Source organism: Chiloscyllium plagiosum, chromosome 4 (genome assembly GCF_004010195.1).
Source record: "Chiloscyllium plagiosum isolate BGI_BamShark_2017 chromosome 4, ASM401019v2, whole genome shotgun sequence".
NCBI classification, from domain to species: domain Eukaryota; kingdom Metazoa; phylum Chordata; class Chondrichthyes; order Orectolobiformes; family Hemiscylliidae; genus Chiloscyllium; species Chiloscyllium plagiosum.
The window spans coordinates 98,287,212-98,315,169 of NC_057713.1; the positions used below are offsets into that span (position 1 = coordinate 98,287,212).

The 27,958-nt window shown below is 40.4% G+C and overlaps 1 protein-coding gene across 3 annotated transcripts in view; it reads left to right on the forward strand.

Moving 5' to 3' along the window:
* Positions 1–3,530: 3,530 nt before the first annotated feature.
* Positions 3,531–27,958, forward strand: part of mrpl13 (mitochondrial ribosomal protein L13) — a 95,865-nt gene continuing 71,437 nt past the window's right edge. Inside the window, exons 1-2 of one of the 3 annotated variants that reach the window (XM_043688685.1) lie at positions 3,531–3,590; positions 7,047–7,170. In XM_043688685.1, the coding sequence (XP_043544620.1) occupies positions 3,546–3,590; positions 7,047–7,170 (169 nt within the window). In that variant the 5' untranslated portion in view covers positions 3,531–3,545. Of the gene's footprint in view, positions 3,591–5,304; positions 5,422–6,043; positions 6,083–7,046; positions 7,171–27,958 lie in introns of those variants that run through there. The other 2 variants (XM_043688684.1, XM_043688686.1) reach the window with 2 other exon arrangements.

Genomic DNA, 27,958 nt, shown 5'->3' on the forward strand with positions numbered 1-27,958 from the left:
AGGGTATTCGCTGTTGAAACGTGGGAAAGCGCAGCCCTCAGTGTGAGCACGGCAAGATCCCACAAACAGCAGCGTGATTCCGAGAAAGTGGTCTGTTTCTGGGATCGTAGGATGTATGCAGCATCTGTGAAGAGATAAACAGTTCACTTTTGGAATCGGTTCCAGAAAGACCCAGCCAAAAATGAGGATTGCAGATGCTGGAAACCAGAGTTTAGATCAGAGTGGTGCTGGAAAAGCACAGCAGGTCAGGCAGCGTCCGAGCATAGACGTTTCTGGCAAAAGCCCTTCATCAGGAATAGAGACAGGAAGCCTCCAGGGTGGAGCGATAAATGGAGGGGCCGGGGCCGGGGCCTGGGAAGAAGGTAGCAAAGAGTAGCTTCAGGACAGAGGGGATGACCTGGGGTTGCAGTGAGAGAGAGACTAACTGAAATTTTTGTGGAGAGAGGAGGAGATGCCTATCTTGAAGAAGTTCTCCTCACCTCCACCTGGAGGCTTCCTGCTTCTATTCGTGATGAACGGCTTTTGCCCAAAACGTCAATTTTTCTGCTCCTCGGATGCTGCCTGACCTGTGCTTTTCCAGCAATACTCCGATCTAAACTCTGCAAAGACCCAGTCTCCTGGGGAGGGGGAATATAGTTTTGGCACGAATTGCTCATACTGAGATATTTGTTATTACCAAGAGAACTGTGAACAGATGCAAAGATGAGAATTGCCAATTGCCCAATGACTGATACTTTGCCTTCAGTGATATTACTCATTATTCTTAAGTTGAAAGGAAAGCCTGATTTCAAGGTTACTAATCCCAGTACTGCTGGAAATTAATCATCCATGCACTTCTAGCTTTCAGAGCTATGTTCATCATTACTTCTCCAAGTGGAATGCTTGCTCTCCCAAATCCTATTATGTGCCAAGTTAGACAATGAATCAATCGGTCATAAATAGCCAAGGGTTTGAATGTTCTGTCATCAAGGATATCATTCTCAAACAAATTCATTCACAAAATGCTCAATCTTCACTCTGTCCAACACCCCCTCCCTATCTCAAAACAAGCTAATACCACTGTTCCCATCTGAAAGGATGGTTATAAACAAGTGATGTGCTTGAGTTTGAATTACTGTTGATTCAACTTTAGACGCTGATTTTTTTTCTTCAGACAAATTGGATAGTGTCAAGTAAATGTTTTCTTAGTTGAAGAAAGGTATGGACAGCAAATGTATTTTTTTTAGATTAGATTACTTCGTGTGGAAACAGGCCCTTCGGCCCAACAAGTCCACACCGACCCTCAACCCACCCAGACCCATTCCCCTACATTTACCCCTGCCCCTAAGACTACGGACAATTTAGCATAGCCAATTCACTTAACCTGCACGTTTTTGGACTGTGGGAGGAAACCGGAGGAAACCCACGGACACTGGGAGAATGTGCAAACTCCACACAGTCCGTCGCCTGAGGTGGGAATTGAACCTGGGTCTCTGGCTCTGTGAGGCAGCAGTGCTAACCACCGTGCTGCCCAACGGCAAAGCGTAAAGGTATCTTTATATTAAAATGATGAGATGCACCAAAATGGGTGACATTGTTACAGCATCTCTGAAAGAGTTTCTTAGGGTAGATGTTTCGAACAATCTGCGTAGAGATATTATTGCACATGTCTAGAACAGGTAGAACGTGAACGCAGGCCTCCTGGCTCAGTGTAGAGACAGTCAACTGCACCAGAAGAGCCCTGAGTTCCTCAGGATAGTAGCCTGAGCCCAACCATTTTCAGCAGTTCATCAATAACCTTCCCACCATCATAAGGTCAGAAGTGGGGATTTGTGTTGATGATTGCATAATATTCAGACTTGGGGTGACGGGTAGCAAATAAAGTTTGTGCTATACAACTACCAGATAATGACCATCTCCAAAAAGAGAGAATCTAACATTGCCCCTTGACATCCATTGGTGTTAATATCACTGAATCCCCCACAATCACCATGCTGGGGGATGTCATTGACTAGAAACAGCTGGACTAGCCATGTAAATACGGTCACTACAAGAGCAAGTCAGAGGCTAGGAATACTGCAGTGAGTAACTCACCACCTGATTTCCCCCAAAACCTGTCCACCATCTACAAGCAGGAATGTGATGGAATACTCTACAGTTGACTGGATGACTGCAGCTCCAACAGTACTCCAGAGACTTGATATCATCTTGGACAAAGCAGCTCACATGATTGGCACTGTATTCCAAGCATCGATTCCCACCAGTAGTAGAAGTAGTAGTGTGTCTACAAGATGAACTGCAATAACTCACCCAGGCGCTTTAGACAGCACATTCCATAGCCAAGACCACTTCCATCTAGAAGGACAAGGGCAGTGATTATTGGGTGCTTCAGTGTTAACGGGTCAATATCCTGGAACATTTCTCTTTCCCCCCCAACCCTCAACATCACTGTTGGACTGCAGGAATTCAAGAAGGCAGCTCACTATCTCTTTGAAGGCAACTAGGGATAGGTAATACATTCACATCCCATGAATTAATTTTTTTAAAAAATCAATAATCAATTGATATAATAAATGAAACTTAATAGATCTGGCATTGGTATTTTCTCAACAGGAATGAAATACTAAAGAAATTACAATTTAATTTTTCGGGTATTTCATTCCTGTTAATATTGTATTTTCTCACAGTGATGGAATTCTGACATGAATCAGTCATATAAGAGTCTGAATCAGGCTGGAACTCCTCTTAGCAAAAAGAATAACAAGAGCTTTCATTTCTATTTGAGCTTCAGATAAAGTCTTCATCAAAGAGAGATGTTTTTAGCAGTGCTTTAAAGAAGGTGAGAGAAGTAGAGAGACTTGTGGAAAGAATTTCAGTGCTGGGAGGTTCTGCCTCAGCAGGTTCTTTCACGAGGGGTGGGTTCTGTTTCAGAATTTCAAACTTAACCATTCATTGTGTGATCCACCAAGGTAATGTTCTTACATTTTCAAATTAAAACAATGGCAACTTGCTGGAAAGAATAATGTAGAATAAATAAGGAGAAGGCTGATCGTGGAAGCACTGCAGAAATTTTGAAATCGGTAGGGTTACTCCTACATAGCATTCAAATACATTTATCCTGTTTTTTAGAGCACTTTGGCAGGGAAAGAAATTATATACAGTCCTTTAACCAGAATTAGATGTAACTGGCTACTTGATCATGTTTGTTGTACAGCTATGAAGAATTTGAAGTTAACACTGATCTAGTATATTTATCTGCTTAGATAATTGGCCTGGTTGTCCAGTAATTTTTTTTTGCATTTGTTCGTATGATGCTGGCATCACTAACTAGGGTGACATTGATTTCCCATCCCTTATTGCCCTGAAGGAGGTCATGGTGAGCTGCCTTCTTAAACTGTTGGCAGTGTTGGGTTTTGGGACACACACAATACGGTTAGGACAGGAATTCCAGGACTTTTCCTCATAGAAGGTGAAAGAACAAGGATATAGTTCCAAGTCTGGGTGGCTTGTGGCTTGGAAGGATAGGTAGTGGTTTTCCATGTATCGGCTGTCCTTGTCCTTCTTGGATGATCGAGGGCACAGACTTGAAAGATACTGTTGGAGGAGCTTTGGTGAGTTCCTACAGTGCACCTTATAGATGGTAAGCCCTGCAGCTACTGTGCATTGGTGGTGAAGCAAGTGAATCTTGAATATGGTGGATGAGGTTCCAGCTGGGTGACTACTTTGCCCTGGTCAGTGTCCTGCTTTTGAGTTTGGTTGGAACTGCACTCATCCAGGCAAGTAGAAAGTATTCCATTACACTCCCGACTTGTGCCTTGTAGATCGTGCGCAGGCATTGGGGAGATAGGTGAGTTAATCATCGCAGAATTTCTAGCCTCTGACTTGCTCTCGTTGTCACAGTATTTATGTGGCTACAAATTCTGGTAAATAGTAATCCTAAGATGTTGATAATGGTGGATTTAGGAATGGTGATTTTAGTACTGGCAGTGGTGATACAATCATTAATTTTTTTTATACAGAATTAGATACACTGATGCTTGAGTCATAGAGAAGTTGATACGTTAACTCTGTTTCTCTCTCCTCAGATGCTGCCAGATCTGTGGAGTTTTCAGTAGATTATTGCAGTCAAGAGAATCAATGCTTACTGGGTATAAATGGAAATGTGGAATTCGAAATCCAAAAACATCAACAATGATCTTATTGAATGATTGGGTAGACCCAAGGGGTTAAATAGTCCATTCCTGCTCTTAGTTTGCATATTCATATGTTTGCAATCTGCTTGAATTTCAATAAGTGATGGTTAGATTCTCGTTGGAAGTGGTAATGATCTGGCCTTTTTATGGCATAATATTCCTTGCCAGTTATCAGCCAAAGCCTGAATTCTTGCTGCATTTGAGCATGGTCTGCTTCAGCATCTGAGGAGTGGTGAATGGTGCTGAACACTGTACGTTTATTAACAAACATCTGCACTCCTTACGCTATGATGGAGGGAAGGTCATTGATGAAGCACCTAAAGATGATTGGCCTAGGACAGTACGCTGAGGAACTCCTCCAGTGTTATCATGGACCTGATAGGTCAACAGCCATCTTCCCTTAAGCTATGTGTGACTCTAAGCAGCAGTCAGTGTTCTCTCTGATTCCCATTGACTCTGTTTTTGCTAGAACTCCTTAATACAATACTTAATCAAATGTGGCCTTGACATCACCTCCCACCTCTTCTCTGTAGCTCAGCTGTCTTGTCTATGTTTGGATCAAGGCTATAAATGCAGTCAGGAACTGAGTGGCCTGGGCAAATCCCAAACTGAGTGTCAGTGAGCTTTACCACTTGATCAGACTATCAGTGACACCTTCCACCACTTTACTGATGATCAAGAGTACAATGCCTAGGTTAGATTTGTCCAGCAAGTAATGCATAGGGCATACCTGAGCAATTTTCCATATTGTTGGGTCAATGTCAGTGTTGAGGTTTTTGGAAGAGCTTAATTTTGGGACTCCATTAGTTCAGGAGCACTTGCCTTCAATACTATTGCCAGACTGTTGTCAGGGCCCATAGCTTTTGCAGTATCTGATGCATCCAGCCATTTCTCAGTATTACATAGGATGAATCAAAATTTCAAATTGATTGAAAACTGGCATCCGTGATGTTGGTGACCCCAGGAGGAGGCCAAGGTGGATAATCCATTTGGCACTTCTGGCTGAAGATGAACACATACTACAGCCTTACCTTTGCACTCTGACACCAATGTGTGCTTGCTGAGCTGTGGTCCAGCACTTGTAAAACGTATGCACAGGCTTTCTGATGCACTTAGCCTCAAATGATTCAATCATTGATTCTGCCATGTAACTAGCTTCAAAACTTTGATGATCACCAATTTGCCATTCGAACAGGTTCAGATTGATTTGCACCAGAGAAATATATTTGATATGCTAAAACACTGCAAGGCAAGTTATGTTAAACTATAAAGCAAATAAATTATTAAAGCCCATAAAGATTTAATTAATGAATAACCTTGTCATTTGGTCTCAGTTTGGGTTAAAATTGTATCCTTTGTGACTTTTGATAGTTGTTCCAGTATGTTGTCGCTGTTATTTCTTTTATTTGTGCAAATTGTAGGTTTTATTTACTTTCTTTATGGCAATGGAGATATCTTTTTGTAGACCGTTTGATGATGGCCACAACTGAATGTAGTCAGCTCTCAACAGGCAGCAGTACTCCTAGTTCACTGCAATACTGCTTGTCTCAGTTAGTACTTCACTCATAATTTGCACTAGAGATTGGTGGCATTATTTAACTATGAAATGGTATAGGACAGAAGATGGCCAGTTAACCCATATTGCTGATCCTTAGAAAAAGCTATTCATTTAGTGCCATTCCCTGATCTTCTACCTAGCCCTGATTTTTATTTTCCTTTACATGTGTATATCTAATTCCTTTTGAAAGTTCCCACTGCATTTGATTCCATTATATACGTGAGAGTCGTGGCTCACTGTGTAAACTCTCGTCTCCGGGTCAGCAGAGTGTGCTCAAGTCTCTGGAGTGGACTCGAGTCAATACTCCAGCTTGATCCTCCAGTGTTGGATGTGCAGACTTCTGGATGAGATGGTAAACCCCAAAGCCCTGTTTGTCTGTGCAGGTGGATATAAAAGATACCACGGCCAAATCTTCCAAAGAAGACCAGGAGAGTTCTCCCCCAAGTCATAGGCAATATTTATATCCCAACCAACACAAAGCATACAGGTTATCTAGTCTTGATCATGCTGTGTGGAATCTTGCTATGTGCATAGTGATTCCTCAATTAAAAAAGTGATTAAACTGCAAGTATTAGCTGCAAAGATATATCCTGAGGTTGTGGTATGTAGTGTAGAAAAGCAAGCCTTTCTTTTAGGCAGCGTGTTCCAGAGCATAATGATTTTGTAGAAATTATTAATATTTTCCCTGTGGTTCTTTTGTCACTCACCTTAAATACCTGTATATTACTCACATCGCTGACATTGAACTGCATCTTCCTTATCTCTCCTATCAAAACTTTTGTATTGAATCCTCCAATCCCTGTAACCTTAGAGAAAGTCATAAAAACAGGCCATTTAACCCACCGTGTCTGTGCTGACCATCAAACACCAAATCTCACCAATCACATTTACCTGCACTTAGTCCACAACCTACTCTGCCCGCATTTTAAGTATTCATCCAGATGTTTCTTACATTTTGTGAGAGTATGGCATTTGCCATTGCTCTGCCTCATTTGGCAACTTGTCAATATCAGACAGCAGCCTGAGCTCATTCTCCTAACCATCAATAACGCCACCAATTTTTGTAGCCTTCACCACTCTCGGATGAAAGCTAGCTACTTCAGTCTCTCAACTTAACTGAAGTTCCTCATCCCCAACAGCATTCTAGTAAATCTTCAAGGCCTTGATATCTTTCCTAAAGTTCCCAGAACTAGATACAACTTTCAGCTGAGACCTCATCAGGTTTAACATCTCATCCATTATTATGGTCAATAATTTTGTTATGATGTGAATTATATCTTACCTGCTTGAAACCTCCTCCTTTCTTTGTGTTCCAGCAATGGGCTTCCTTTTCAAAAATTTGGTATTTGATTGATGCCAAGATGCAGCCACCTGGAAAGATTGCGACAATGTGTTCAGTCAGGCTACAGGGGAAACATAAGCCTATCTACCATGCACTGAGTAAGTACACAAAATCTTTGCAGCCTTCCTGAATGGAATCTTACATTTAAGACCTGAGATTTGATTGACAGCGAGGGTAATTGGAATTTTGCACTGCCAATGATCCAGGTAGTGCTGATCCAGAGCAACAAAACCTGCTAATCTCTTTGGGTAACGCTCAGATTTGGAGAAATACTCTCCCTCAGTATATTGAGACTCTTTAATGGAGCTGGTCAACATTTCCAAATAAGGGCTGATATTTGGTTCATTGCTTCACTGAATGAGCCACAATGAAAGCATTTTGTCAATTTTCCCCACAAACCTGCTGTAAATTTATTAAATCTTTACACAAAAATGCAGCACTGCGATAATTCTTAAATAATCTGGGGGAAAATCTAGTGCAGCTGATTTAGTAATTACCCCTGCTCCATGAAATGTGATATGAGGTCAAATTCAAACCTGGGATTAATTTCCAAAAACTCTCTTCAGTTGAGATAAAGTTGATAAAGAGCTATGCTTTAGAAATAAGTTTATTTGTTTTGTAAGCTGTGATCACTCCAGGCCTGCAGTAAATGAAATCATGTGAAAAACTAAGTGTAATATTTAACTGTTGCCACTAGATGGTAGCATGATTCCACTTGGAAGTTTGCTGCAATAAAAATGCCTTATACCCTTATCACATGAGTTTTAAACTTCCTTCTGGGTCTTGTTCTCCCAAACTTTGTAACTTCCTCCAACCTGTAAATGTCTAAAAATCCCAAATTCCTCTAATTCTGATCTCTTAGGCACTCCCTATTTTAAATAGTGACCATTGGTAGCCATGTCTTTTGTTGCTAATTTCTGGAGTTCTTTCCCTAAAGCCTCTTTTTCTCTTTGATAGTTTGGAGTCTGGCATTCTTTTGTTGGTGCTGGTGAATGCAAAATGAAAAACTCCGTCAGCTCATTCTTCTTTTCAGTCTCTATTACTAGACAACAACTGTTGTTATACTTCCAGTCCCCTTTGAAAATCCCTCATGCTGCACACCCTTGGCCAATAAACAGCACGCTAACATAGTTGTACATGACAGCATTGCATGGTGATACATTTCATTGCATTCGAGTAGAGGCCAAAATGACAACTAGAAATGGGTGCTTTTGGAGATTTGTGAGGTTTTTCCAGCAAATTATTGTTGTTGGACAAGCCACATGATAAGTAAACATATCGACAGGCATCTTTAACATTTCAGCTCGCTTCATGAACATAATACCCCATCCTGTTATTTTCCACAGTTGGGAATTTTTATTCGGAACTCCCCATCTCCGCTATTACTAACACCCAATTTTAAACAAAACTAACATTGCAAATTGAGCAGTTTGAGATGGCTAACTCCTGTTACTCATAGTTTCACTATATATTTATTCATACTGTATATACAGATAAGTGGCATTGTTTCAAACAGGAAATGCTGAAGAAACTCCGAGAACTAGCAGCCTCCATGGAGGGAGAAACAGAGTTAACATTGAGTTCTTCATTTTGGAGGAAGAGTCGTGCTGGATTCAAAGACTAGTTTTGTTTCTCTCTCCACAGATGCTGTCAGGCCTGCTGAATATCTCCAACATTTTCTGTGTTTGTTTCAGAAATCCAGCATATACAATTGCCTTTATATATAGAATTATGTATAGAATCCCTACAGTGTGGAAACAGGCCCTTTGGCCCAACAAGTCCACACTGACCCTCCAATGAGTGTCCCATCCAGATCCATTCCCCCTGAGTGTAAACCATGGTTGCACTCCTTTTGCAGGTGATATCTGTTCATCGTTATGCTGTATCCTCCTCACTCGGTCTGAACATTCAAAGGAAACTTGCCTTCTCAGTTAGACTGTAAAATTTTAATTCCCTTAGAGGCATTCATTACACATAGGCTTTATGCATATTTCAAGTTTCAAACTTTTTACTATCAACCATGGCTCATTGGGTAGCATGCTCACCTCTCAGGTTATGAGGGGGTTATGAGTTCAAGTCCCTTTCCAAGATTTCAAAACTCCATAATAACACTCTGGAGTGTCAGAATAATGTCAGGGTGCCCTGGTTTAAGATGAGACATTAAAGCAAGGCCTTATCTGCTGTCTTATGATTCTCTGGTACCATTTTCAAGAAGAGAATGGATTTTTTTCCAGGTGCGATGGCCAGTCTTTATCCTTCACTCAACATCATAGATTCCCTTGGTTATTATCACTTTGCTGTTGTGGGAGATTGCTGTGCATATATCAGTTGCCATGTTTCTCGCATTACCATAGTGAATGCATTTCAAAAATGTTGCTCATTGGCTATCGAGTGCAGGAGGAGTTTGTGAAAGGTGCTGTAGAAATGTAAATCTTTTTAAGTTTAATGATGAAAGCATAGTTTAACCTAACTAAAGGATACCTGGTCACAAGAAGGTGTGTTATATTTTTGAAATGTTTCCCAGTGGAATTCCAGCTGGTTTCAATATTTCAGTTGAGAAGCCTGAATTGATAAGCTCAAAAGCAAGTTTGAAAAAGTATGTGGTACAGGCATTCTCCAAGCTTCACCCCTGTTGTCATGAGGTTGATGTAAAACATGCACCAGGTCTGCATTTTGTTTTGTTAAGAATATATTCAGCAAGTTATTTGAAGACTAATGGCTGAAATTTGTTGCAAAAGAATGATGTTGGTGCTACTTGTGCTTGTTGTAATTCAAGTCTAAGTGAGGAAGCAATGTCCAGCATCAACAAAGACGTTGTCTAAGTTGATTAAACCGCAAAAACTTGGCTATGCTTATCTCATCAATAGACTCAGTGTTGAAATGCATGAAACACACCTGATAGTTCTCTTTCATATCCTTTTTTTTAGATTAGATTAGATTATTTACAGTGTGGAAACAGGCCCTTCGGCCCAACAAGTCCACACCGTCCCGCCGAAGCGCAACCCACCCATACTCCTACATCTACCCCTTACCTAACACTACGGGCAATTTAGCATGGCCAATACACCTGATCTGCACATCTTTGGACTGTGGGAGGAAACCGGAGCACCCGGAGGAAACCCACGCAGACACTGGGAGAACGTGCAAACTCCACACAGTCAGTCGCCTGAGGCGGGAATTGAACCCGGGTCTCTGGCGCTGTGAGGCAGCAGTAACTAAAATTTAAATGTTATGGCAAGTTTTAGTTATGTTTGAACAACCTCTTAAAAACTAACTCCTGTATACGCGTGGAGTCTCATTCTTTCAGGTTTTAATAATTCTTGGAGATTTTTTTAAAAACATTTTTATTCACTTTTGCTTCTGTCATCTTTTTCTCTCTATCCCATCTTTATTTGCCTGTCTACTTTCTGGACATGATTTGATATTAAATCATATGTTCAAACTTGCACATTGTGGTTCTGATTTTGTTCTGCTCAATAATGATTCTTCAATCTGATTGATCAGGGAAAGACAGTTCCTTGCCCTGTTCACACAGATTGTAGATCCTCTATAGGAGGGACTGTATCAATTGGCTATGTACACTGCAGTGTACACTCCCACAGAAGCCCTGTGAGATAGCATAAGAGCGATGAATGGTTGATGACGATTATTCATGACAGCATGTAATATTTACCTAAATGCCAGATCTAACAATCAAAAGTGCCTAAACATTTTGTCAAGACATACGTAGAACATCAAGTAGCAGAATTAAGCAATTAAAAAACTTTAAGTCTTTTTAAACAAATATGTTGATGTTGAGTGTTAATATGAAAATAAATGGTTAAAACCATGTTGGTGATGTACATGAACTTATTCAAACTTTAGAATTAATGTATGACCTCAACAGGTCAAATATGTTACAAGTATCAAGTCTCGGGTTGCCCAAAGTTATGTATTTTTTCTTTAATTAAGTAAAAGAATGTTTAAGCAATGCTGATGTGCTGTCAGTAGATAGTGCAAATGTGCTTCTAAAGACATCTGTTGGTGGTAAATGGATACCATTCTGTACAACCCTCTCAATATAAGCTGTCCTAATATTTTGTTTTATGAAAGAACCAGCTCAGTTTGCACCCAGTATTAGGAGAACACTGTGGTGTCAGTAATCTGATTAGCTCTCAAGTCTCATGCATATTTGAGTCTAATCTAGAGAACCTAGATTTGTCAACACATGGTCACAATTACTTAGACTGAAGGTCTGTGGGGCTCCATTCATTAAAATCTCTCAACTATGTCATTCAATATGATTGATGTGGTAAAACATAACTGCAAAGAATTTTGTTTCAGTTTAAACAAAGATTCTGTGTTTCCAGAACAGGTTTTTGACGGTTGCGTTATTTTTCAAACGTGTCTCTCTATGAAATCCAGCACTGCAGCTGTCATCTGATAAGCCGTGATTTGCAGAGACATCCACTTGACATGACCAGGAGGGATTATTAGTCCAGTTTCTCTGGCTTCTTTTAGAAAAGTATGGTAGACACTATTAATTGTGAAAACTTAACAATCCAGAGAAAACTTTCTCAATAACATCACTCTTAACGAAGTGGACAAATTCATGTTTCCATGTGTCAGAAACCTATGTTTACACAACCTTGAACATACGCATTAGAATTACTCTATAATTCCTTTGCCAAAATTGCAGGCGCATCCCACTCTGTTTTTCAGAAGTGCAGAATTATATCTGAGGTGGTTTCTTGGCTAGAGAGCCCGTGGTAAACCTTGCTGCACTGAAGCTAATTTAAGTATTGAAGTTGCTAATTATGAATATTGAATTTGTGCATATTGTTACTTTATACAGTTGTCAATCGGGGTAGAATTTAAAAAACTATACACCAGATTTTAGGTAAATTGACGTGCGTAATGACATTCTCAATTTACAAACATCTTGCAGCAACATTTATAGAACATAACAAAAGTAATTTTCACTTTTACCATCCTGGTAAATGTCCATTCGGCGCATTGTAGTGATGTTTGTTTTGTGAGCTGTTAAGTATTTTCAAAACTTTTCATACATTAAGTTATCTTTAAAAGTTATGTATTTCCATTTTAAAAATACTGTTTTTAATGAATAATCTCTCTTTGGTTGCATTTTTTCCCAAACAGCACTGATTTTTTTGCATTAACTGACATTGAGTTGTCAGCTAAAGATAAATTTTGAATGGGCCACAATACATTTCAGTACTGTATTACAAATGAGTGCCAAAGGCATTGGCAGTCTGAGAAAGAATTATCCACTTGCTTTCTTGGTGGCAGCTTCACTATGCCTATGGCAAACAGAGAATAAGGAATACTCTTGTCTATAGTCTACGCTCCCCATTTTCTGACTTATAGGGTTTTTTTTAAATAGAAATCCTTCAAACAAGAAGTAACACATAATAACAACTTGCATTTTTGCAATATCTATAACATAGTTAAATATTTCGAGGTATCCCATGGGAGTGCTATGATAAGCATTTGATAATGAGCCAAATAAGGAAGTATTATTACATGTGACCAAAAGCTTATTTAAAGAGTATCTTAAAGTGGGAAAGACATGTAGAAAAATTTAGGCACCAAATTCCAGGGCTTGAGGTCTTGGCAACAAAACCTTCAATTAGGATGGTTGCAGAAACTCACTGCCCTTAATCCGATAATGTTTTAAGTTGTTGAACATAGATTACTTTGAATTTTTCAGCAGAAAAGCTGTTTGTTTCTAAATGACTGCTGTCAGAAAGTGTCAGGGCCAAAACTAAGCGGTTGGCAACTTGGAAGTGCATTTGTGTGTGCGTTAGGGTAAAATTTGTTTCAGGGCTGGTACAGATGGAAGAGGTTGGGAGATGTGTGCGATGAGGTATAAGAAGAAGTATTGGAAATGGCCTTATCAGTAGCCAAGATCATGTGAGTTGAGATCCATGTGAGACAATGAGACTGATGGGTATTTCTGCTAAACGGTCACAAATCTGAAATGTTAACTGTTTCTCGCACGGCACACTTTGCAACTAATATGCTGAGTTATTTCCAGTATTCCTTATTTTTATTTCAGGTTTGCAGAATCCACAGTATTCTGGTTTTCAAAACTATATGGATACAGCTAAAAGTGTGTTTATGTAATGGGCAGGATTTTGGGAAAACAGTGACATCTTTAATGTAGAGAGGGCAAGGGGAGTTGAAGTCCAGATTTTAATACGAATGGACTTAAAGAGGGAGGATATCTTTGTGAGAAATCGCTAGTGTGGCTGGCCAGGGTAGTGGAGAATAATGATTTTAAAGAAGCATTGGGATGGAGCTGTTTAAAGATGCACTGTTCAGTTGATGAATAATGTGCTCTGAGAATGAGGATTAATTGTAAGGCATTGAAACCTATAAGCCACGTATCACTCAAAGGTCTGATGTCAGTTGTTCATTTCAACTGACAAGGACCTTATCAACATGTGAGCACATGTTCTAATGGGAAATTAGGAGAGTTGGTGAGTGTTCAGCTGCCAGCAGCATCTATGGAGGCTGCGATTAATACAATTAGTGAGACTGGACGGTTGGCAATATCTTTCCATGATAGATAGCTGGGTAGAATAATTGGGGAATGTGGAGATTACTGCTCTTAAGGATGTAATGGCTGGACCCTCAGGTGCCCTTTGAAGAAAGTTGAGAGGGTCAAGAACATTATAGCATGCTTATCCATGGGGATTGTAACACCAGAATCAGAGAAGAGCACAGAGGATTAATAATGGCTTGGATTGTTTGATTAATGGTGGATGTCAGTTAACACAGGTAATTAAATAGCTTGTATGTGGTAGAATGATGCCAGCAATGTAGATTCAATTCCCTTCAGGGTTTGGTAATTCGCAGTGCTCTGTCTCTTTGTCAGTTGATGCAGTGTGATGTTTATACATAAAAAGATATGAGCATATGAGTAAAAGCATAATATTGTACATGCTGAAAATCTGAAATAAAAACAGAAAATGCAGAAGAATCTCAGCAGATCTGGCAGCATGTGTGGAGAGAGAAACCGTGTTAACATTTGGAATCTAGTATGACATTTCTTCAGAATTTAAAGGGTCTTGGATATTTGTGGGTGTTGATAAGGGGCAGGAGGAGCGATTGGAACCAATGGTGAGTGAACGCAGAACAAAGGGCAAAAGCAGTGCTAATGGTAATAATGGAGCGATGAAGATGTAAAATAGGTGTAAAAGATAGATGTAAAAATGAGAAGGAAATGCTAACATTTCCAACTTGAGCCAGCAGCTATGCTGCATTGAAGCTAGAGGAACAGTACCTCATTTTCTGCTGAAGCACATGACAGCTTTCAGGACTCAACATTGAGTTCAGTAACTTCAAGAGATAACCTCTGTCCTCCATTTTGATTGCAACCTACTCATCCCCTATCTTGTTTGTGACCCATTGGCTTTTCTTTCACCAGAACAGGTCCATTTTCTCCTGTTCTCATGAAATCTTTCACCTTATCACTATTTTAAATGGGCGACCCATTTTTGTAAACAGTGACCCCCCCCCCCCCCACACCGCCTCTGAGTTCAACATTCTCTGATAAAATGAGACCCATCTTCTCCACACCTACTTTGTAAAGACTCTTCAAGATCTCATATGTTCCAAAGAAGAGCCACACAGGATTTGAAACATTAATTCAGTTTCACGTTCCATAGGTGCTGCCAGACTGACTGAGTTTCTCAAACATTCTCAGTTTGTTTCAGATTTCCAACATCTGCAGAGTTTTGCCTTTATTTCAGAACAAAGAGACACGGTCTCAGGAAAAGGATGTCATCTATTTAGGATTGAAGTTCGGGTTCTGAATGTTTGGCATTCTCGACTCCAGCGTGCTGTAGATGCTTAGATATCAAGTATATCCTAGGCTGAAAGCAACAGATTTTAGAGTGATAAAGGATTGAAAGGATATGAGATAACACAAACTTGATGAACTTATTGATGACCAGTAGGAAATTGGATCAGGACGATGCCTACTCCTGTTTTTTAAATGTGGGAAAAGAGGTTTTGAAGCCTTTGGTTTAACAAGTATATCTTTTTTTATTATCCTTCTACATCTTTACCGTATTCCTTCAAATGCCTTTTTCTTCCCCAGAACTCAATAATTTACACAATGGGTCAGTCTTACTAGCAAACAGAAGGCAAAGGATGATGATATTATGGGCAGTTGTGTCAGTAATAGTGAGCACATTGTTTTATAACGCTGAGCCATTTTTGCAATTTTTTAACAAACATTAGGCATATCATTTTAGGAGCTGCTTTCTCCTCAATAACGCTTCCTACCAAGCCTGCAGCATGAGCGTGATTAATGTTTTGAACCTCACCATAACTGACAAGAGTAAATGACATGAATTGAGTGTTGTGCATAGCCAGGAGACTTTCATCCATCAGCACCTGGCATGGTAAAACTGGTATTTTAGAAAAAAAACTTCCTGTGAATTGGCTTTTTGCTAAAGTATATTTTTAAGTTGAATTAATAGGTGGTATTTCAGACCTTGAAGCTTTAATGCTTCATGAAGCAGTTTTTGCCTTTGAAGATTAGGTGTTCGTGCTGTCTTGCCTGTTGAGCTCTGCATAAATATTAAGCGAATCCTGCATTCATTTATCCCTAATGTTAAATGTGCATGAAGCTACTGAAACTTTGTTGTGAGAAATGTTAGTTTTTGCCCCGAGCACACACATTCTTACTGAAGAAGTTCTTCCCATCTGACACTACCCAATAATATATGGCAAGTCAAATCATAACTTGTGTCCGTAACTTTGAGTGTTCAGAAAAATATCCTTGCGTCCCATAAGCAACCTGAGTGTGCTATAAAAAGAGCGTTAAACTTTGTTTATTTAAATGTGAACTTAGGTTCTTGGACTTTCTTTCCAGTACGTTACTAGATGTTTTGTTAGTTTTGCGAGAAGATATGTTCAACTAGAAATACTGATCTCCAGAGAAAAAAAATGAAAAAATATTTTTGTCTGTATTTTCTGGACTATAGGCACAATTATTATAAACACTAATTTACAGATGGACATCTTTTCATTGGTAGCGTGCACCAATCATACTGCATGATTATATTACATAGCAGTTTCATTCCTGAAGGTTGTGTAACAGGGCATCTTAATTCTATTGTACACCCCACAGAAAATGAAGCATGGACCAAATATAACCATGTTCTGTTTCAGTGGACTTAGAACAACCAGGATATTATCATTATTAAAAGAAACCAGCTCATTTTCTTCTAACTCAAATTAAGATCTTTTAAATCTGTGAAGGGAAAAATAAATTTCCGTCATGAACAATTATGATAGTTTTGGTGTTCAATGGTTTAGGCATGTGATAAAATGGGAATGCTAAATTAGGACCCAACTGAGCACTGTTGTAGAGGTACAAGACTTTTGTTTATTGTATATTGATGAAAGATGATATACTTTCCTGAAGCCTTACATCTTGTGCATAAGCCTCCAACCCGGCACCGCCCTCCTGACCTGTCTGTCACCTTTCCCATCTATCCGCTCCACTCTCCTCTTCGATGTATCACCTTGTCTCCTGTATCTTTATCTACCTATCACATTTCCACCCCCTCCTATTTATCTCTCATCACCGACCCCCCCCCGGCCCACAAGCCTCATTCCTGATGAGGGGCTTATGCCTGAAATGTCGATTCTCCTGCTCTGATGGTACCTGACCTGCTGTACTTTTCCAACACTACACTCTCGACTCTGACCTCCAGCATCTACAGTCCTCACTTTCTCATAGTTATAAAGAATACCATTGATACTGCGTGAGAACAACATGCTGATTGATTGGTTGGTTGGCTGACCAGCAAATTCTGGTAGAGGCATTACCATGAAGAGTGCACCCAATCATGTGCCAGAATTTGTTTGTTAAACTAGGTAGCTTGATTCTGAGTCAGGGCATTGCCCTGAGAACTGAAACAGCAAATTGCTTTCACCTGTTTTGTTGAGTTGAAATAGGCATAGTGGATATGCATGCACTTTTTGTCTGCAAAGATGAGCACCCTGGGTATTAATGCTATATTCTCCTTGGTAACGCCTCTACCAATCAAAGTATGGCCATGGGAGAAAGAAGCTCTTTTCCCAGTTGGTGGCAACAAGAGGCCATCCCAACTGACACAGGCTGCCTAAATAAGAACTAGGAGCAGGAGTAGGCCATCTGGCCCTTCAAGCCTGCTCCACCATTCGATAAGATCATGGCTGATCTTTTCATGGCCTCAGCTCCACTTACCCACGCTCTCGCCATATCACTTAATTCCTTTGATGTTCAAAAAAAATCTATCTTATCTTTAAAACACTTAATGAAGTAGCATCAACTACTTCACTGGGCAGGGAATTCCATAAATTATCAACCCTCTGGGTTAAGAAGTTCCTTCTCAATTTAGTCCTAAATCTGCTCCCTCTAATCTTGAGGCTATGCCCTCTTGTCCTAGTTTCACCTGCCAGTGGAAACATCATCTCTACTTCTATCTTATCTATTCCCTTCATAATTTTACATGTTTCTATAAGATTCCCCCTCATTCTTCTGAATTCCAATGAATATAATCCCAGTCTACTCCATCTCTCCTCATAAGCCAACCCCTTCAACTCCAGAATCAATCCAGTGAACCTCCTCTGCATCCCCTTAAGTCCCAGTACATCCTTTTTCAAGAAAGGAGACCAAAACTACACGCATTAATCCAGGTGTGGCCTCACCAGCATCCTGTACAGCTGTAACATAAACTCCCTCCTTTTAAGTTCAATCCCTTTAGCAATGAAGGACAAAATTCCATTTGCTTTCCGAATTACCTGTTGTACCTGCAGACCAACCATCTGTGGTTTTATGTACAAGGACATCCAGGTCACTCTGCATAGCAGCATGCTGCAACTTTTTACCATTCATGTAATAATCCTTTTTACTGTTACTCCTACCAAAATGGATGACTTCACATTTATTAACATTGTATTCCATTTGCCAGACCTTTGCCCTCTGACTCAAAGTATCTATATTTCTCAGCAAATTTTCACAGTCCTGCGCACACTTTGCTCTGCCACCCATCTGAGTGTCATTTGACATACTACATGTGGTTCCCAACTCCAAATCATCTGTATAAATTGTGAATAATTGTGGTCGCAACACTGATCCCTGAGGCATACCACTATTCACCGATTGCCAACTAGAATAGCACTCATTTATCCCCACTCTTTGCTTCCTGTTAGTCAACCAATCCTCTATCCATGCTAATACTTTACCTGTAATGCCATGCATCTTTATCTTATGCAGCAGCCTCTTGTGCAGCACCTTGTCGACCGCCTTTAGGAAATCTAGGTACACCACATCCACTGGGTCCCCGTTGTCCACCTTGCTTATAATGTTTTTATAGAATTCCAAAAGATTTGTTAAGCATGCTGCGTCTTCCCAACTGGACAATTTCTATCTAGATGCCTTGCTGTTCTTCCTTGATAATAGACTCTAGCATCTTCCCCACTACAGAGGTTAAGCTAACCAGTCTATAATTCCCCATCTTTTGTCTACCTCCCTTTTTAAGCAGTAATGTCACATTTGCTATTTTTCAGTCTGCTGCGACTACCCCAGAGTCTAGCCAATTTTGGAAAATTACCATTAGTGCACTTGCCATTTCTACCACCCTCTTTTTGAATACCCTGGGATGGATTCCATCAGGGTCAGGAGACTTGTCTATCCTTAGCTCCATTAGCTTGCCCAACACTACCTTTGTCATGATAATGATTTGTTTCCAGGTCCTCACCTACCTTCGTCTCTTTGTCAATTACTCACATGTTATTAGTGTCCTCCACTGTGAAGACTGATGCAAAATACCTGTTCAGTGCCTTGGCCATTTAATCATATTCCATAACTAAATACTCCATTTCATCATATTCCATAACTAAATACCCCTTTTCATCCTCTAAAGGGCCAATGTTTACTTTAGCAAGTCTTTTTTATTTTATATATTGATAGAAACGTTTGCTATCTATTTTTATAGTCTGTGCTAGTTTTTTTTCTCATGTTCTACCTTACTTTTCCTTATAGCTCTTTTTGTGGCTCTCTGTGGACCTTTAAAGTTTTCCCAGTCTTCTAGTTTTGTGCTGTTTTTGGCCACTTTGTATGCCTTCTCTTTCAATTTGGTAGCCTCCTTTATTTCCTTTGACACCCATGGCAGATTACCCCTTCCTTTTCACTGGAATATACTTGTGCTGAACACTTTCAAAGCAATTTTTCAAAGTCCTTCACTGCTCGTCAACAGTCCCACAATTAAAGCTTTGTTTCCAGTCTACTTTAGCCAAGTCCTCCCTCATTCTATTGTAGTCTCCCTTGTTTAAGCACAGGACACTGATTTTGGATTTTATCTTCAGACTCTCCATCTGTATTCTAAATTCAGCCATACTGTGATCGCTCCTTCCAAGAGGATCACTAACTATGAGGTTATTAATTATTCCTGTCTCACTGCACAGGACCAGATCTAGGATGGCTTGCTGAGTCAGTTCCATTTTATACTGTTTAAGAAATCTATCGTGGATACACTCAACGAACCCTCCTCAAGGCTACCCTGACCGAGTTGGTTTGATCAATTGACATGTAGATTAAAATCCGCCATGATAATTGCCATACCATTTTTACAGGCATTAGTTATTTCTTTGTTTACTGCCCGCCCCAAAGTGATGTTATTATTTGGTGGCCTATAGAATACGCCTGTCAGTGATTCTTAGAATTTCTATTTTCCACCCAAATAGATTCAACCTTATTCTCCATAGAATCATCTCTCAGCATCGTCCTGATGTCGCCCTTGAATATCAGAGCTACACCACCTCCCTTACCTTCCTGCCTGTCCTCCGAATAGTCTGATATCCCTGGATATTTAACTCCCAGTCATGACCATCCTCTAACCATGTCTCCGTGATGAGTTCTAAATCATATTCATATAAATAGAGGTAACTGTGAAGGTCAGAAGCAGCAGGCAGCTTAGAACCTGGTTCCAAAGCCCCACAAATGAATGATAACTGCCCTCCACCAGGTTGCCTCTGTCTGCTCAATCTTCAAGCTTCTACGATGGAGAGTTAGAATTCTAAGGTTGTGCTTTCGAGGACTGTCACACAGGAGGCTGGATGCCAAGCATTTCTACCAGATGCCTCTTGTAGAATCGATGTATTGTCATTTCCTCGTAGCTGCCTATGTAGCACCTCTGGCACCATAGTCTCTTCACATCTCCCAGGGTTCACACCTAAATCATAAAAGAACACACAGCACTCTGGAAGTGAACTAACACACCATCAGCTCAGTGACCATTCATCTCTTTTGATGCACATCTGATAGTTTTTCACCAAAGGCTTGCATAGGTCTAGGACACAGCCACAGAAATGGCCTTTCAGCCCCACTTGCCTGCCCCAGTCCAATTTGCTGGTGTGTGTCAGCCAATGTTGCTGCCTCCTTTGCGCTGCCATGTTTGCTCAGTTTCGCCCCAAAGCATTCAACAACAAACCTAAACACTGATAGCTTAAACTTTTCATGAGCTGATTTACATTGGGGAGCCTTCATTACAAACACTAAACATCTGCCAAAAGCCATGGTTTGGTTATGAAAGAGCTAACTAACTGAAGAAATGTGTACTTTTTCTTTGAGGAAAAGATTTACCCTGGCAAGTGCTTGCCTTCTTTTGTCGGATTGTAAACAAGTTTCCCATTTGTAGCTAACAAGATTGCATCTTGTACATAATTCCAGTAGGCTGAGGTGTTACTGAGTATTCATGACCTGCTAATAAATTTAAAATCTGTTTCCGCCCATGGAGTTCAGGAAGGCTGACCTGCCTGAAGAAGACTGAGAAAGAAGTGAATGTACTGTTGCCAGATTTTCAGATGATGTGAAACTAAGTAGAAAGGTAGGTTGTGAGAGGGATACAAAGAGCTTACAGAAAGAGATTGGTAAATTACCTAAGGGGCTATAAAGGTTGGTGAATGGGGTACCGTGAGCAATTTTGGTCCCCTTACTTAAAGATCTTTGATATCAGTTCAGAGAAAGTTCACCAGGATGATCTTTGATATGGAGGGATTGTCTTATGAGCAAAAGCTAAACGTCTTAAGGTTCTACTGACTGGAGTTCAGAAGAATGAGTGGTGATCTAATTAAAGCATATAAAGATTCTTAAGGGGCTTGACAGGATAAATGCTGAGATGTTTCCCCTTGAGGAAGAGTGTAGAATCAGAGGGCACTGTGTTAGAATAAAGGGGTGCCAATTTTAAGTCTGGGATGAAAGGAATTTCTTCTGAGGGTTGAGAATCTTTGGATCTCCTTGCTACAGAGAGCTGTGAGGGCAGAACCTTGAGTATATTTAAGACTGAGATAGATAGATTCTTGATCAATCGGGCAATCAACTGAGATGGAAAAAATTGCAGGAAAGTGGACGAGAGGAATGTCAGATCAACCATGATCCTATTGAATGGAGCATGCTTGAAGGGCAAAAGGACCCTCTGCAGTTCCAATTTTTTATAATTCAAGATAAGAGCAAAACTTTAACTGTGAGGTAACTGAATTTTTGTTTCCTGCTCAGTTAAGTTCCCCACTTATCCTTGTAAAAGCTCCAGGAAGGCATGGAAAATTCTGCCATCCCATGACCTCTTCACAACTTACTTTCCAACCTTCCTTTTTATATTATCAGCAAAATTTAATAACCATGCCTCTTGTCCCTTCATTTTTGGTCATTGGTTTGTGGCAAAACAATTCAACCCAATCATGTTGATTTGTCACTGAGCTGCTGTTCAGTTTAATTAGTTGCGAGTGGCCCATTCTATGACACAGGAGTAATTAGTCTCTGTTTCCTCATTAGGATTCCTTTTTCTGTGATGAAGTTGAAGTCTGTATTTGAAGCATTGCTTTGATTTCTGTCTTCCCTCACCAGCGACTCAGTGCACAATTCCAACGGAAAGCTGCCATCAAACCTTTGAGCCAATGTGATTTACATCTGATCATTTTAATTCATTTCAAATTATTTCTACCTCAAACATTTCAGCACAGTGTCACCTAGCATACAAAGATAATAAATGTATACAAAGTTTTCGCTTACCGCTGTACCTAATTTTGGGAAGGGTGTAGGATCAGGCAGTGGAAGAAATTCAGTGATAACTCTGCAGTTATGAAGAGAAAGCCAAAAAGATGAAGGATTCTCTGTTTATTTCCTCACAGTTTACAAAAAGGTTTTGTAAGATTGTGATAGATTGTTTCAAATGTCCCATGAGACAGGGTAAAGTGTCTTCCAATTTGGAAGATTTGGAGAGGAAACACTATTGTGCGTGTAGGGTTTGGAAGATTTGGAGAGGAAACACTATAGTGCATGTAGGGTTTGGAGGTAAAATCTTGGATGCTGTCTGAACTGCTGTGCCTTTGCAGCACCACTCTAATCCAGAATGTAGGGTTTGGAGGAGATCGCCCAGATTGAGATGAAATGATAGACGAATTCGAACACTAGGATAAGACATTAAAGTCAATTCAGGAAGGCACAGGGTGCTAGTGGGGTCTGGCAGGAATGGACTGCAGGAGTTGGTATTTTGTGAACTGTTGTGAAATCCTTTTTTTTTTGAAGGTTAAAATCTGAAACAATTGTTCATTGAACAGTGTACAGTTATTTCACCTGGCTAGCTTGATTTTACTGAAATCTACATGCGAAGATTTAAAGTCAGCAACAGATATTTCAACTACCTCAGGCTGCAAATTTCTTCAGAAACAAAAGGGTCAGTACTCCTGAATTTGAACCATTGGTTCATTAATTATTTGTCTTCTTTCTCAGAGAAACTTTGGACTGTTTTGTACAGAGGAACTTTGATTATCTGAGCGAAATGGGCAGGCACTATTTCGTTTTGGATCATTGATTATTCAGTTAATTGATTCAGTGCCTCTCCTATGGGGCTCGGAGTTTTCTGAAATTTCCTTTTTCCTCGCTCTGCCTGCCTTGTTCTCTCTCTCCGTGTCAGGGTTTGTTACTAAGCAGACACACACTTGTGTGTATTTCCCACCCCAATCAGTTTAATGGGATTGACACAGCGAGCACTTGCTAAGTCTGCTTCCCATTCAGGAGACAAGGCAGCAATACACCACATGCAAGCCCCCACTCCCCCACCCCAATGCAGCCGAACTGGACACCAACAGCAAGACTGCTGCTACCTTTGAGGCGTGAGTTTCAAAACAGCGCGTGCGCGCACACACACATGCACACACACTGTACTGGACAAGGCAGGGGGTTTTAGGGTATACCCCTGTGTAGAAGTTTAGGGAAAGTTTCGGGGGAAGAGGGCGGGCGGTCAGTCATTTGGAGATGGTGCCTGGGCTCCCATTGACATCCAGGACTGTTCTCGGCAGCATTTCAGTAAGCCGGGTTCATTTCTAATCATTGTAAACAAAAGACACGATCAGTGTTGTATTTGGAAAGGCAAGAACTGATTCGGGATAGTCAACATGGCTTTGTGCGTGGGAATTCATGTCTCACAAACTTGATTCAGTTTTTGAAAGAAATAACAAAGAAGATTGATGAGAGCAGAGCAGTAAATGTGATACATATGGACTTCATTAAGGCGTTCGACAAGGTTCCCCATGGGAGACTGATTAGCAAAGTTAGATCTCATGGAATAAAGGGAGGACTAGCCATTTGGATACAGAACTGGCTCAAAGGTAGAAGACAGAGGATGGTGGTGAAGGGTTGTTTATCAGACTGGAGGCCTGTGACCAGTGGAGTGCCACAAGGATCGGTGCTGGGTCCTCTACTTTTTGTCATTTACACAAATGATTTCGATGCGAGCATAAGAAGTACAGTTAGTAAGTTTGCAGATGACACCAAAATTGAAGCTGTAGTGGACAGCGAAGAAGGTTACCTCAGATTACAACAGGATCTGGACCAGATGGGCCAATGGGCTGAGAAGTGGCAGATGGAGTTTAATTCAGATAAATGCGAGGGGCATAGTTCAGATAAATAGACAAAGTCTTTTCCCTGACATTGGGGAGTCCAGAACTAGGCGGCATAGGTTTAGGGTGGGAGGGGAAAGATATAAAAGACACCTAAGGGGCAACCTTTTCGTGCAGAGGGTGGTATGGAATGAACTGCCAGAGGATGTGTTGGAGGCTGGTACAATTGCAACATTTAAGAGGCAATTGGATGGGTATATGAATAGGAAGGGTTTGGAGGGATATGGGCCGGATGCTAGCAGGTGGAACTAGATTGGGTTGGGATATCTTCGAGGAGAAAGTGAGGTCTGCAGATGCTGGAGATCAAAGTTGAAACTTTATTGCTGGAACAGCACAGCAGGTCAGGCAGCATCCAGGGAACAGGAGATTCGACGTTTCGGGCACAGGCCCTTCTTCAGGAATGCCCTGAAGAAGGGCCTGTGCCCGAAACGTCGAATCTCCTGTTCCCTGGATGCTGCCTGACCTGCTGTGCTGTTCCAGCAATAAAGTTTCAACTTGGGATATCTGGTCAGTGTGGACAGGTTGGACCGAAGGGTCTGTTTCGATACTGTACATCTCTATGACTCTATAACACCTCTTTGATGTAATGTTTCTATCGCGATTTTGAGATCTTCTTCGCATAATCCAAAATTTGAATAATTGATATTCAGATAATCAAGGTTCCTCTGTAGTAAAAAAGATTTCAATAATGTCTGTCCGGTATTATGTGCCTTGCAGTAGCCTGGTTACTGTACAATAATATACAGTTCATCTGAATGTTAGCACAGTTGCAATGGTGCAAGAACGTATGCCTATTTTTTCAGAGAGTTCACTCTGGGGTTTTTTATATATAGCTAGTATTTGGAGCTTCTTCATTCATTATTCAGTATCTTGCACAATTTGAAATTTTGACTACTACAACTGTATATGAACAAAAGTGTCTTTAATCTTAATCTTAATCTACACAAATTTGCCTTTCCGTGGTGTATTTTTGGACCATGTAAAGTTCCTGATATGTTTTCATTTTTTGAGAGGGATCTGCAGCTTCAGGAAACCTGAGAAACTAAACGGGAGTTCAAGTCGTCGTGATGTTGTTGACTTGATATCCTTTTTACAATCTATTCAGAGAAATTTGGATAAATATTTGAAACCAAGAGTGAGACAGCACTAAGGGAAAATAAACAGTATAACAGTATTAGTTTTGGGTTGCTCAGTTAAAGAGCTGCCATACACACAAGCCCAATTGGCCACCTTTTCTATATTGTACATTTCTAGTGTCCCTTTGTGAATTACATTGCTATACACTTTCAATAGCATCTCTTAAAGTGTAGGCTCACACTTACATTCACCCTCCCATTATCCTAATTCTTGTTCCAGTGTTCCCAACCATTCCAAGGTTCAGACTGCCAGAAAAGCTGACATCAGCACTTTAAACATCTTGTTGTTGCTTTGCCCATAATCTGCCACCTGGAGCTGGAAAGACTGGTGTCTTACACTTAAAATATATTTCAAGAAACTAAAAAATAATCCACAATAACTTGGTTATTTCAAGTTTCCAGATTAATTTGTGATATGAATCTATGTTTTCAGTTATTTAAATTTGGTGTTGCACCTCAAGCATGTGTATGTAAATATACACAAGGTTTTTGAGGCGAAAGGCAGCTCCTAAATCTTTACCAAATTTGGTCATGCATGGTGTAATGTATGTTGATCTGAACCTTAATTATAATAAACTATTTCCGCAATTGAAAGGTCTGAGTATTACTTTCTGAAGCAACTTTATGAGAAGTCCTGTTACTCCTAGGTTGTAAAGTCTCCTTCCCTCACTGCTGTTTTGAAATTTCAGCAAGTTAGTAGGTAAGGACAACTCCAATTAGATCAAGTTTCTCAACTGATACGTCCAGATATATATTGTGTGATTGAAGTGCTGGTCTTGTAGGCTTCATTCCTGACCCCAATGATTGATTAATTGTTTTTCCATCTCCAGATATTCTGTGTATGTTCATATATTGGTGTATGCTCTTATGGTGATGATACTGCAGGATTACTGGCAGAAATACAATTAGAGAATATTGACATCAATAAAGGATTAGACAATATTTGTCCAAATCAAAATTCTTGTGCCTTGGAGATGAACGGGAAGTCATGTTGCTTCCACATGTTGCTAATCTTGTTCCTGATGATGGAGGTAATGGGGGAGGAACACACTGTTAAAGTAAGCTTCATCAGGTGTTGCAGTTAATCCAGTAGATCAGCTTTATCCCTCAAATGATTTTTCAAGTGGCCATTTCTGGTATTCAGCTTACAGATACGTACACTTAGAAGATTCTGCAAAGAGGTGATGTTCCCATCAAAGGCCATTTCTCTCTTAGCAGCAGCAAACTCAGAAGAATCTCTAATGATCTCTGATTGGAAGAACAGTTAGCTGTGTACTGATCCTGAGGTCATGTAGTGGAAGCAAGTATATGGGAGTATGGGGGAAGAGGATAAGGGCAGGGTGCTTGATGGGCATGTGCCAGGATAAGGCAGTAAGTGCATCAGGAGAAGATGAGACTCTCTGTTCTCCCAAAGAACTTGATTCACATGGCATGGTGGTCCTGAGCTGTGGAGCATGTGTGAGGGAATCACAGAATGGTTACAGTGTAAAAGGAACCATTAGGCCCATTTTGCCTGCATTGGCTCTCTGCATTTTCACTTTGTGTGAATCTCTTGCTTTTTCCACCATAACTCTATGCATTGTTTCCATTCCGTTAATTATCCAATGACTTCTTGAATGCCTGAGTTGGACTAGTTTCCATTTCACTTCCAGGCAGTGTGTTCCAGACTTTAACTATTCATTGTGTGAAAAAAATGTTTTTCTCATCTTTAATTTGCTTCTTTTGCAAAGCATTTTAAAACTAGTTCTCAATCCTTTTAAGATCATTATTTCCTTTAAGTTGCATGGCTGCTTCCAGTTCCAGAAGTCTCTGCCAGCCATGGATCTTGGAGATTTGCACTGAAGAAGAAAGACATAATGGGAACTTTGTGATTTTGAAAACCTATCAGATCTCCTCTTACCTTTTTCTGTCCAAGAAAACAGCCCATCTCTCCAGTCTTTCTTCATAACTGAAGTTTCTTGTCCCTGGCATTATTCTCATAAACCACTTTTGCATTCACATCCTTCCAACAGTGTGGAATCCAGAACTGGATTCATCACTGTAGCTGATGTCACTGTCCAATATATGTTCATCATAACCTTCTTGCTTGTGTATCCTGTTAATGGGTCCTACTGTATGCTTTGTTAATAGCTCTGTCTATCTGCCCTGCCACCTTTAATGACTTATGTACCTATTACACTCCGGTCTCTCTGCTCCTAGATAACCTTAGAATAATCCTTTATTATATACTGGCTCTCTATTTTCTTTGTACCAAAGTGAATCATCTCATGCTTGTCTATATTGAACTTCATCTGTACTTATCCACCCAAACCTGCAATATCTTTTAGGAGTTCTACACTGTCCTTTTCATAGTTTCCAACTCTACCACATTTGTGTTTTCTGCAAACTTTGAAATTGTCCCTTGCACACTAAGAAGTGAGAGCAAAACCAGAGAGGGGGAGAGAGAGTGTGTGTGTGTGTGTGTGTGTGTTGATTGAAGGGGAAGAGAGAGAGACATTGATTAAGGATAGGAGAGAGCATGGGAAGGCAAGAGAGGGAGCAAGAAGACATTTGTGAAGTTATTTGCAAATCCTTAAAGCTGGTAGGGCAAGTTGATCCGATAGGTAAAAACAATGACTGCAGATGCTGGAAACCAGATTCTGGATTAGTGGTGCTGGAAGAGCACAGCAATTCAGGCAGCATCCGAGGACAGGCAAAATCGACGTTTCGGGCAAAAGCCCTTCATCAGGAATAAAGGCAGAGAGCCTGAAGCATGGAGAGATAAGCTAGAGGAGGGTGGGAGTGGGGA